This window comes from Delphinus delphis, chromosome 8, assembly GCF_949987515.2.
Source record: "Delphinus delphis chromosome 8, mDelDel1.2, whole genome shotgun sequence".
Classification (NCBI taxonomy): Eukaryota; Metazoa; Chordata; class Mammalia; order Artiodactyla; family Delphinidae; genus Delphinus; species Delphinus delphis.
This window is the reverse complement of record NC_082690.1, coordinates 75,250,273-75,263,602: the sequence shown is the minus strand read 5'-3', so window position 1 is coordinate 75,263,602 and position 13,330 is coordinate 75,250,273. Positions and strand designations below refer to the sequence as shown.

The 13,330-nt window shown below is 41.6% G+C and overlaps 1 protein-coding gene across 3 annotated transcripts in view; it reads right to left on the bottom strand.

Moving 5' to 3' along the window:
- NELL1 (neural EGFL like 1) overlaps positions 1–13,330 on the bottom strand; it is an 872,742-nt gene that overhangs the window by 648,933 nt on the left and 210,479 nt on the right. For all 3 annotated transcript variants that reach the window (XM_060017348.1, XM_060017349.1, XM_060017350.1), the window contains one exon: positions 8,487–8,586. In XM_060017348.1, the coding sequence (XP_059873331.1) occupies positions 8,487–8,586 (100 nt within the window). The remainder of the gene's footprint in view (positions 1–8,486; positions 8,587–13,330) is intronic.

Sequence of the window (13,330 nt, the reverse complement as noted above, 5' to 3'; positions counted from 1 at the left end):
ATGATGCAAAACTTGACCTTTGATTCATCACAGGTAGAAACTTGAAAAGGGGCAAGACACAGATCCTAGTGGGAGGAACGGAACTCCAGCCCTTGAGGAAAAAGGGTAAGTTTAAAGAACCTCAAATAATCTGGCACAGTTGTAATAATAATGATTAACAGTTACTGAGCATGTAATATATGCTAGGCACTCAGTGAAGTGTTTCAGATGCATTAACCCATTTAACTCTGTTAACAACCCTATGAAACTGGAATTATTATCCCTATTTCACAGATGTAGCAATTGAAGTTCAGAGAAGTTAGTGCACTTGTGAAAGTACACAGAGCCATATATATATATATAAAATATATATATATATATCATATATATATATGATATATATATATATCACCCTCTTTCTTAAATCACTGTCTTTTTTTCCCAGAATCAGAAGCTGTGACCAGATTGTAGAATACACACGCACATGCGCACACATACTCAATAGTCACGTTATTTTACTTGAATATTTTTAATAAGTAGCTCTAGAGTCTGTGGAATTATCGTCCTATAATTAGAAGCACACAGTGACATCATTTAACTAGTACTGGTCCAAATACAGAGAACACTTTTATTATAAAAGCTGCTATTTATTGAGTTTTTCTAACTTGCCAGGCATAGAGCTTCCCTGGTGGACCACTGGGTGAGACTCCGTGCTCCCAATGCAGGTCAGGGAATCTCTGGTCAGGGAACTAGGTCCCACATGCCACAACTAAGAGTCCACATGCCGCAACTAAGAAGCCCGTATGCTGCAACTAAGACCCAGCACAGCCTAAATAAATAAATACATAAATAAAACAGATTGGGTCATGTCACAATCCCCCTTAAAAATCTGGTGAGGGCTTCCCATTTTACTTAAGAAAAAATACAAAATCCTTAACTTTGATTTGAAACAACAAACAGGCTCTCCTCTCCCTCTGTCATTTCCCTCCAATTGTATCAGCCTTTGTTTTTAATTCCTCTAGTACTCCAGTCTCTTTCCTGATTCAGGGTCTTTGCAAGCTTGTCCCACCAACTCAGAACATTATGAAACATCCCTGCCAGAATAATTTCTACTCAGCCGTCAAGTCCCAGCTTAAATATATTCTATTCAGAGAAGGCTGTCTTGTCCCTCAGGTCTAAAGAAAATCCCATTACTCTCTCCCATACCACCCTATTCTTCTTGTTTATAGCAGGTATCACAATTACTAATTACATGTTAATTTCTGTGTTTATTTGTTGAATGTCTGTCTTCACATGAGAAGCTCACTTCTTCAAGGGAAAGGACCCTGTGAGTTTGTTTCCCTTGTGCCTAAGGCAATATCCAACACATTATAAACACTCCAATATTTGTAGAGCTAATGACTAAATCCTCAGTCTTTCAAAACTAGAACTAAAGGAGTGTTTTAAAGATGAATAAACCAAGCCTCAAAGATGTTAATTACCTTCCTTGTGGTCACGTAGCTAGCAGGGTGAAAGAGAGATATAAACCCAAATATGATTCTCATACCCAGTCTCTCTCCACCACTCTACACGACCTCCCAGCCATAATTTTAATCATTAAGGGACATTCAAGGAACGCCAACCCTGACCTGAAGAGACCAGTACTCCATCAGTCATTAGCAATTTCTAGTCCCTGACATGCCTTGAACCTTTCAAAGGAACAAACCTTATTTCTTTCTCCAGCACACAGTCCATTATTACTTGCTGCTTGGGGACTCAAAGTCAGAAGAAAAATAACATCACACGACAGAACACCATCCATGGATGAGATACCAAGATGAGTAAGACCCACTTGGAGCTTATTTACACGCGAGTGATGGAAATGAGCAGATGCTCAGAGGAAGACACACAATCTGCTGAAATGGGATCCCAGGTTTTATTCCAAACACCTCCTTTAGTTCCTGGCAGAGGTACTATTCATTCATTTGACAAATATTAAGCCCCTGCTGTGTGCCCAGCCGCTGTGCTAGACAACAGGGATATAACAAAAAAGCCACAGGCATCATAAACATGCCTTCATTCATCTAACACTCTAGCAGGGATGGCTACCCTTGAGTGTTGGGTTACAGGAAATATTGTGATGGAGAGGAGCAAGGTACTTCCGGAATGTATCACAGAGAAGGGTCCTAACACTAGGTATCAAAAGGAGATTTGAGGGATGAGTGAGGTTGACTGGACAAATCATAAGAGTTCCAAACACAGGGAGCAGCATGTGTGCACGACATGATCAAGGAAACTAAAGAAGAAACGTTAAGTGTTGGGGTCCTATTTTCTCCTCTCATTGGGAGCGGTCTAAAATTTGGACTCCCTTCGTGGTCCTGAATCTAGAGTTCTATTGCCAGTGAAAGATCAATAACACTTGTAAAACTCTTTGCTTTCTTTAAATCCATTGGCCTAATCTGCATATAATAAACCCTGCCCCTCGTAATGAAGCCCTCACACCGCCACTCTCCAGATCCCACTCTGTACCTTTTTATAATTACAGCAAACCATCCACCCATTCTGCTTCATCTCTGGTTTCTCCATCCAACAATGGATAAGCATCTTTACGGTTGACTACTGTGACTTCTTCCACAGCAAGGAATGAATAGGTCACTACCCCTGGGCAGGAGTTCGTTTCTCTAAGATAAAGTTTGATTCCACATAGGGCACCACTGCTTGTCCTCAATCTCCCACTCCTAATGCATCCCCCAAGGGTCAAGCAGGTTACCTTTGGAATGACAATCTGAAAATGCACCTCAGATTCCTCTACACTAACTCAAATCCTAGAAAGCCAATACTCCTCATATCACTGCTGCTTGCCCAAGCTTGAAAGTCACAAGGAGCAAAGGTAAACCGAGTACAATACATTCCATGTGCCTAGTTGGTATGGAGACAGCTCCACCCATGGACTGGCCCTATAGGAGGGATACGGCCCAAAGATCCTTTATGGGAACAGGATGCCCTAATGTACTCCACAACCAACATACATACCACAGAAGCCTGGGCCCTGGAGGGGTGAGGACAGTCCTTTAGCTCCTGTGGACAGAGGGTTGTAACATCAGGATGGGCCTACTAGAGACAGAGCTCTGGATTCTCACAGGTTCTGTCTTAGAAAGCAATTGGTTTTTCTACAGTAGTCAACACTTAGGGGTCTTCCAGTCCAAGGCAGCCTGGTCTTAGTTTCAGGTCTTCTCTCTGGGGCAATGTGTCTCCTTCCCAAGGCTCCCTGGGCCTGGATCCTTTGTGGCACTTTCAGGAACACAGAATTCAAGGGCTCCCTGAGACTGAACTCTTCTCCAAATGCCCTCTGTCCCCAACCTCAACAGTTGAGCATATAGCCTTGTCATTCCAGTGCCCACTGTGGTCCCCGGCTGCAGGTATTTTGATCAGATTCCATCTATCAATATGCAGAGGACCTGACCCATCTATAAACTACGGGTTCCTCTATACAGGCACTAGTTTACCTTCTGATTAAGTGCCTCTTTTACAGGTCTCTTTTCATCTCAAATACACTGAAATCCTCTAAAACCATTTCAGTTACAAATTCATCTAAGATGATGAGGAGGTCTAGAAAAAAAGAAAATCATGCCACACCAAGACTCTTTGGGAGGAGTTAACTGAAGGGCATAAAATCTTAAGTAGTACAAGTAATAATCTCAACTAATTTCAGCCCAGGCCAGATGACAAGGCAAGTGGGCATGAATTAAAATTACAGATAAACACATTGGGAACAGATGTCGGAAAGAACTTTTTCCTCGACACTGAAAAGCTTAAACATGCGGCCGAACCCTCCAAAGTCACTGGCAACACTGAAGATAAAATTAGAGCCAATTATGAAGGGAATAAAACCCTAAGGAGTGTAGCAAGCATTCTGGGATGAGCCAAACGATTGGTGTGTTTTCCCGAAGCGATCCTGAGAAGACACAGTCACGTTGGTTTTTGTTCCCCCTTCAACTGAGAGCACTGGCAACTTATGAGCAATCTTTTTCCGCTGGGGCTACAGCCACACTTTTGTTACTCCTTCCAAGGCAGAAGCATAGACGTCACTCCGGTACCCACTCCCCTTTCTCCACCCTCGTGGCCTTATGCTTAAGTGGACGGGCTCCTGCTATAGCCATTACCTCAAGGTAATGATGAGGGTAAACAAATTTCATGCTGCCAGCACACACTGTCCTGAGGCATCAGAAACAAACTGCACCAGTGATTAGGGCTGCTCTGGGTAGTGTCGCTGGTGACTGAGATGGTGGATCCCAGCAACTGCAAAGTGGCTTCTCCCTGCCAACGTCTAACATCTTGATTCTTTTTGCATGTGTCTTCCCTAACTGTCCTGCAGTTCTGTCCCTAACAGCATCCTGGCTGCACCAGTAGCCCTGTGGATATAACTACCTGTTCAGCTGATTACCTTCATTTTTCTCTGAAGGGCAGAGAAATGAGTTACAGCATTTGTCGTTACCTAAGATTTGAAGAGTCAAGGTGTTCAAGCACCGAGTGTGGATATCGGTTCTGCTGATACAACGAACAGTATAAATCAGCCAGAGCCTGTTATCCTTAACTCGAAGGTCTTAGGTCTGATTCCCACAAAGAGAAAAACCCAGTATAAAGCTATAATCTGCACCTCTCTCCTTGAATGGAAGCAAGGGGGGGAGGGAGCTCTATCACCATACCACCGTATCAGAAAATGGGCATGACTCAGTGTAAAAAAAAAATTAGCTTCATAATCAAGCCAACACGTTAGGTCTTGAGGAAACAAGTTATAACTCTGCAAAATGGGTCTTAACACTATTTCATAGATGAAACAGAGCCTTCAGCTGGTACTGAAAATAATTTCATTCAGTCATTGACATGAAAACGACAGGACTATTCTCTATGGTAGGAACATATCTTCATCCCTCCCTTTTCTCCTACATTCAAAGAATCGACTCATAAAATGTAATCATTAGGGCTTCCCTGGTGGCGCAGTGGTTGGGAGTCCGCCTGCCGATGCAGGGGACACGGGTTCGTGCCCCGGTCCGGGAAGATCCCACATGCTGCGGAGCGGCTGGGCCCGTGAGCCATGGCCGCTGAGCCTGCGCGTCCGGAGCCTGTGCTCCGCAACGGGAGAGGCCGCAACAGTGAGAGGCCCGCGTACCGCAAAAAAAAATGTAATCATTAAAACAAGCGTTAGGGCTTCCCTGGTGGCGCAGTGGTTGACAGTCCGCCTGCCGATGCAGGGGACACGGGTTTGTGCCCCGGTCCGGGAGGATCCCACATGCCACGGAGCGGCTGGGCCCGTGAGCCGTGGCCGCTGAGCCTGCGCGTCCGGAGCCTGTGCTCCGCAACGGGAGAGGCCACAACAGTGAGAGGCCCGCGTGCCGAAAAAACAAACAAACAAAAAAAAGCGTTATTTTTTCCAAGTTGGAGAGCTTTATGGATACTATTTAATCAACCAACAGGGGGCAAAAAGCACCGTCTGTGCTTTCTCAAATTCCAGTCTAAACCTAATGAAAATAAACCTTGGAAAACTTCAAATCCCCAAGCAGGCATGAGAAAGGCTTTGACTCAGATTTCTGAGCGATGATACTGAGGGGTGATTTCCTTCAGACTAAAGACCTGACACTCCCAGTAAGACAAAGAGAGATGATAAATACGCTAATTGAAGGGCCTTCAGTACAGGTATTGAAAGAGGCTACAGCCACTTCTGTGTCTGTAATCAATAATATCAGGGTGGCAGAAACCACACAGCTGAAATCACACCACTGTGCTCATCCCTGAAATAAGTATTTCAGGTCATCAGTCTTACCTCTCTCTGTTCGCTCGCTGCCTGTCAATCAGGAGACAGTCTCAATCCACAAAGCAAATGGTATAGCCCCTCCATATGCAGGATAAAAATTAGTTTACACAGAAATTGAGCGTTTCTCATCTTTTCATTACTTTCTGGCTTTGAGGGGGGCAAGGAGGAGGGGGAAGGAGAACTGAATAACGTGCCTTAGAAGAGGCCCAGCGGGCTTTCCCAGTCTAATTAGAATCAAAACTGTCCAGCCCCCCTCATCTTCCAAGACTCCACTCAGAAAACACGAGCACAGAGGAAAACGTAAAAGACAAACAGAGGTCAAAGGGGAAAAATATCTCCCACAATATCGTGAGAAACTCTTAGGCTACTTTTAAGGACGCTGTTGGGAAATAAATTGGAATTAAGAAACACAGAGCAAAATTCATGGAGAGCATAGGTCAAGACAATGGACCTTTGAGTGCATCTGGATGGATTTTTTTGTCCATCACCACATAAATTTTACATTTTTATGAAAAAGAAAACACCCCACTGCCCAGACAAATATCCTTTTCATTTCCTGATTGTCCACTGTGCAGAGCAAGTCCCAGCATGTGGACAAGTGGGCTGAATGTTCTGGGCTCCTCTCTGCTATGGGTCAACAGGAAAGGAGGTAATGATAGTAAATGGTGCCGACAAGGGCTTCAGTCAAAAATAACGCTTTTTTCATTCTAGGGTCTGAATTCTGAGATAGGAATAAATACGAGAAACCTAAGAGAATCCATATACCCAAATGGTTTCATTCAACCTGCTTCCCAGGAAAAGAACTTCTCCACCTTTTCCCTATCTCTTCTAAAGACACACGTTGGTTCCTGTTAAAACACAGACTTGTCAAGGGACATAAATAACTCCCTCACTCACATGCGCCTCCAAGAAAAACCATCAGCTGCTAAATAAAAGAGCTGGTAGTTTCCCGGCTGAGAAGGAAGCAGGTGGGAGGAAGAAGAAAATCCTCAACTGTACAGATTGGCCCTGGCTATGATCGCATCTATGAAGCCCTATTCCTGCCTCCCAGTTTCCCCTCAAAGCTGACTTAGCTTTGGTAAAAGCCACCAGGTCGCTAGCAACAGGAGCCTTAAATGAGTCAACTTTGCAATGAGATGTCACATCTCTCAGCATCTTCGTTGGTAAAAAAAAAAAAAAAAAAAAAAAGTTTCTGCATCCCCGAGAAGTGCTAGCAGAAGCTGTGGTACCCAGTCTGTTGTAAACTGGGTCAGAGCAATGAAAATCTTCTTGAATTTCTGTGGGATAATCAATGATCCTGCTCGAATGAAACCATAAATCAGAAAGGATTTACATACACTGAGTCCCACTTGGCACCTTAACAAATATCAAGTGATGGATTTTGCATTAAATTATAAGACCTACTTAACAACCCTATCAGTTACCAATAAATGCATCCCTCTGAAATTCCAGTCAATCTTTAGTCTTTCTAAAGCATCTGAGCTGCAAATACACTTGTAGCCATGAAAGCAGATAAATCAGGGGAGATACTCTGACAGCATACCACGAATTCTAACAGCCATTTACGGTTATCCAGGTACTAAGTTTTCCTGGGAATTTTTACCAAAACACAGCTCTCTTAGACTAACCACAAAGAGAAATCTCAGCCCAAGCTGAAAACATGCCATGATCAAATATATACTTTTATATATCAGAAGGTACTAGAGGAGGGGTCGGCGAATTACGAGCTGCCACCCGTTTCTCAAAATGAAATTTTAATGAAACACTGCCACTAATTTATTTACCTATCACCTCTGCCACTTTGTCAATACAACAGCAGGGGTGAGAATATCTACTCTGTAGCCCTTTACAGAAAATATCTGCCAATGCTTGTGTTAGAGAAAAGACAGAAAAAAGTAAGATAGGATATAACCTGAGCTAAGCTGTTATGCTCCCGGCTTCTTAACTCTAGAAGCTTCCAAGGTAAACCAGAAAGAATCTAACTCACTGGATATGTGAGAATGTGGAGAAGACTGTACGGTGGGTAGAGGTTTAAAATAATAGCAATGAGTTTAACTGGATGTTTTTTTGTAAGATTTCAAATCAATTTTAGATTCTCCTAATCTATTTAATTCTGCCTGGGTGAGAAGTTTCAGAGAGGAAGTGATATTTGATCCAGAGGCTTTGAAGAAATAAATTTGGAAAAGAGGGTAATTTCAGGAATAGGCAGCAAAATAATTTCTGCTCGTGCATTAATTAGCAGTTAAGTGCTACTTACTTGAAGCTTTTTTCCTTGCAGGAAATAAAAAAGCAGTATATAAATCTATGAGTAAGGATTCAGTGTATGTCATCCTCTGGCAGATAGGGGAATTGGCCCATGGAAAGAGCTGATAAGAATGTTTCCCAATCCCACTCATGAGAAAAAAATGCAATAATGATGCAGGAACTATTATTATTATAGGAACCATCGTTCACTGAATATTTATCACGTGGTAGGCATGATGCTAGGTGCTTACGCATTATCCCATTTAATCCTTACAGCAGTCTTAGGAAGTAGATAGGATTATTATCCCCGTTTTTTACAATTGATAAGACTGTAACTGAGGACAGTAAATAGCATATACACATATCTAAGTAGCAGAGTTTTGGACAATTGTTATTGTCATCACACTAGTCATTAAACCTTCAATCCCTGCCCTCCATCCCCACCCAAAGCTCCATCGCCAAGCTCTCTTACCTCTGCAGACACTGCAGCACTGATTCTCTGGGAGAATGTGATCCTTCTCTGAGCAGTTCAAAGGAGGGCATGCTTCAGTAATTTTTACTAAAACTCCACCCTGCAAGCCAAATAATCAGGAAACAAAACAATGTTCATATTTTTAGTTGCTGATCCAGACATAAATGCTCATTGTTAACAGCCTGCGGTGATAACAACCTATGATAATTAACAGGAATCCCAGGAATCCCACGATAATGAGTCGCAAATTAAACTGATGAGACTCCTGGAAGAGAGAAGGTCAAGTTCCCTTTCTGTATCAGAAGAGCCTCAATTTCAACAATTGGTTTCTTTTTTTCTTTTTTGTTTTAACAAAGGGGTTTTGAGTATCTTCTATATAGCAGAATGTCACCGACAGTGTAGAGCTGGTAAATTTTTAACAATTGACTATTGGATGGCGGAACCCTAAAGTTAGCATTTGCTGATTTCTGTGGTGTCAATAACCGGACATTGTGAACTACCAACATGACATTACCGACCACAGAGTTGGGAAGTTATGTACAATGAGCTCTCATGAGCTTTTATGAGACAGCTGTGGCACTGCCCTGGATCACAAGCACTGTGAACCCAAAGATAAGTAAGACATTTTCCTTGCCCTTGATGAACTCACAGTTTGGATGGAGGGAGGAAAAAAAACCTCTTAAACTAGAAACCATAATACAATACAGTAAGTCCTACAAAAATGTGCTCTAATTATGCTATGGTAACTCATCACAGGAGAATAATTAATTCTGCCCAAGTGGGGAGAAATTCTGAAGAAAATGCCACATTTGAAGGAACTAAATAATAAGATAAGGAAGAAGAGAGTTTCCTGGCGGAGGGACCAGCAAGGACCAAGGTATACAGGTACGATGAACTGAAAGTGGGTCAGTTAGATGAGCACTAGATATTCCCTAGAAATAAATAAGATCACTTACAATAAAATTTTAAATATTCAGCAGGTGAATCTTTAGGGCCTCACTTCACCAAAGGTCCTCTTTGTTGACATCACTAGCATCTATATTTAGTTTCACTCTGAATTTTTAAAATCAGCTCAATAGTTACTATAAAAAAGGGTTTCAGAGTCCCTTATTTTATCTAAAATGTTAAGTTTTTTTCTCCCATTCTTAACAGCATGGTTAAGTCAACCAAGAAGCAAGCTCATTTAAGTCCAAAAGGTAATTCTCAACACAGATGGGAGAATAGGATGGAGCTGGGCCACCAGGAAGGATGGGGGAGATTCTGAGTTCTCCATCTCCAAGATATGCTGTCATTCCAGGGTTCCCTGGTTTGGCAGAACTCCCATTATATCAGGCACATCCATTCGTAAACATGAACATAAACATAACTTTAAATGTCAAATGTAATATAATTTCCAACTACCCATCATCTGGATTACTGGCACCATGGTTTCCTCTCCTTTCTCATAAATTTCAGCCAAGGCATTCCTTGTGGTGTCTTTTGTTCCCTTTTGCTCTTCATTTCTTGATCTGTCCCAAGGCATCTAGATCTCTTGCTTTTCTCCTATCTTAAAACTGGCCCTAAGATGCTGAAAACTGACCCTGCTATTCGCCCACGGTCCCCATTTCAGCTACATTCCACTCTCACCCCTCAATCCAGGCCACGCTGGATGGCACCTGGCCTCAAGAGCTAGCACCAGTCTAAGGGCAGTATGCCTATCAGTTGAACCTCAGCTTTTGCAACAGGGAATCAAACCGATTATTACAAACCAATGGATGTTAATAACCTCACTGTCAGCAGCATAAGCTGAATGCAAAGGAAAACACAATGCTTAATTACTTACCATTGCTGCCTCGACTTCGATCCTTCAATATTAATGTATTTATTCATTATCTACTGCCTCCTTGCATAAACATGAATGGTGAACTCTGTTGGATCCCTTTTATCAGTTCACTGTGCCCGTCTCCCAACTTCAAATGCCTTTCTGCTAACGGCTCATCTCTCAGCCCTCAGAGGGTCCCTTTGGGCACTGGAGCCACTTTGTAGGGAGCCAGAAGTTACCTACAAGTTCCACAACCCCCAGCCCCACGGCCCAGAGCCAGTGACTGACAGGCATGGGAGGTTCTTTACTTCAAGGAGAGATGATAGCTGGGGTACGTTCAGAACCCCAGCTGAATCAGGGTACCTCTGACCTTTCACCTAAAATTGCACCCTTGCTGAGCTGCCTGCCCTGCCCAAGCCTGCATGCCCACACCCTTACTTCTTCCTCCCAGGAGCACTATCTTAATAAATCACTGTACTAAAATCCTGAGCTCAGGGTCTGCTTCTAGGAGAATCTCAACTAAGACGATGAGATAAATTTCACTCTTGCTGTCAAAAAATTAAACTGTTAAAAGAGATTATCTCTAGGTGGTGAGACTCTGGAGTGATTTTCTTTTACTTCCTTATATTTCCTTCCTTTCTCTATAGTCCAAATTTTGTATCTTGAGTATGTATTTGCTTTTATTTAAAAAAGCAATATTAAAAACACTACATTTGTCATTGAAATCTAAGGTGAATGTGTTTTTGGTACATGGGAAAAATCAAGACTCTCATTTTGCAATGCTTTGGACATGAAATGTTTGTAAATACAAGTTAAAAATCTGCATGCAGTAATATCTCTTTGGTGGCTATCTGAAAACATTTAAAACCCCTATCTTTGTGTCACGTGCCAACAAGCTTCAGCAAACTGCTTCAAATTCTGTGTATTTTAAAACATCACTACCGGGCTTCCCTGGTGGCGCCGTGGTTGGGAGTCCGCCTGCCGATGCAGGGGACACGGGTTCGTGCCCCGGTCCGGGAGGATCCCACATGCCACGGAGTGGCTGGGCCTGTGAGCCATGGCCGCTGAGACTGCGCGTCCGGAGCCTGTTGCTCCGCAACGGGAGAGGCCACAACAGTGAGAGGCCCGCGTACCGCAAAAAAAAATAATAATAAAATAAATTCTTGAATTAAAAAAATAAAAATGCCACAGAAGGCTTTTTAAAAAATAATTACACATGAAAGGTTCTTTTTTTTACATATAAAAGGTTGCTTTGACTACTGATTAAAGCAGTCAACAATTCCAATCAACCTTTAACATATTTAATGAGTAAGACCGTAATTCCAAACGTTCAAAGAGAGACAAACCCCTTTACATGAATTTGAAAATAATATGAACTGTGATTACAGTAACATAAGTGCCACCAAGTCCATTTAGTCCAGCCACATAATTTGGCACAAACCATTTTTTACTTTATTTTCAAACTCTCTCTAATAAGTATCTGATGATTAACATCTTTAAAACTTCCTGATTGTGGTATGTTATTTTATGACCTTTGGAACTCTGCACTGGTGGCAAAATATAATTCATCCATTCTTTCTCATTTAGAGTAACTGTCACCATGTCAAATATAAACACTTTCAAGTTCTCTACTAATGACTATGCTTCAACCTGAATTTCTAATACCATATAAAACTCACATCTTTAAGTAAAATAAAAAAAAAAAATGTTGCTAGCCTAAAATAATGTCACAGGGCAGCAATAACTGGACAAAACTGACCAAGACTGCTAGGAGAGTTTATTCATCTTGATAAAAGAAATAAAACAAAATAAAACAGTATGTTAACTTCTGGAATCACTTGGTGAAAATATTGAAAACAAAAGTTTGTTTCTTATCTAACTGGGCTTGCTGAAGCTTTGAAATGATCCCAGGAAAATGAAACGCATGGATCACCAGGCAGCCTTTTGTCAACTGGGGATCTGCATTTGAACCACAGAACATGTGGCACATATATACAATGGAATATTACTCAGCCATAAAAAGAAACGAAATTGAGCTATTTGTAATGAGGTGGATAGACCTAGAGTCTGTCATACAGAGTGAAGTAAGTCAGAAAGAGAAAGACAAATACCGTATGCTAACACATATATATGGAATTTAAGGGAAAAAAATGTCATGAAGAACCTAGGGGTAAGACAGGAATAAAGACACAGACCTACTAGAGAATGGGCTTGAGGATATGGGGAGGGGGAAGGGTAAGCTGTGACAAAGTGAGAGAGTGGCATGGACATATATACACTACCAAACGTAAAATAGATAGCTAGTGGGAAGCAGCCGCATAGCACAGGGAGATCAGCTCAGTGCTTTGTGACCACCTAGAGGGGTGGGATAGGGAGGGTGGGAGGGAGGGAGACGCAAGAGGGAAGAGATATGGGAACATATGTATATGTATAACTGATTCACTTTGTTGTAAAGCAGAAACTAACACACCATTGTAAACCAATTATACTCCAATAAAGATGTAAAAAAATTAAAAATAAAAACATCTTTAAAAATTTACAGCTGAGGCTGTGACCTTTTATAAGACTAGAAGTTTATGTGTGATTTTTTTTTTAAACATCTTTATTGGGGTATAATTGCTTTACAATGGTGTGTTAGTTTCTGCTTTACAACAAAGTGAATCAGTCATACATAAACATATGTTCCCATATGTCTTCCCTCTTGCTATGTGTGATTTTATTAAGATTAGTTTGAAAAAAGGTTGACCTCCCATAACTTACAATATATTATTGTACAAGTTTGCTATTTATATTTTCAAAAGGTATAATCAATTCAGTCCAGTTATGGGAATGGGACTACATATTGACATACCAAGCTAATAACAGGAAATTAAAATCAAATTATAGTCTTAAATACAGTGTAGGCAAGTTACAAACACTGTCCTCCAAATGAGGAACACAAACAAAGGCTGGGAAACTGTTCCCAGACAGACTAGGAGGAAACAGTTTCTCTTCCTAAATTCAGTGCATGCATCCATTCTTGTCATGCAAGCAGTCTAGTGAC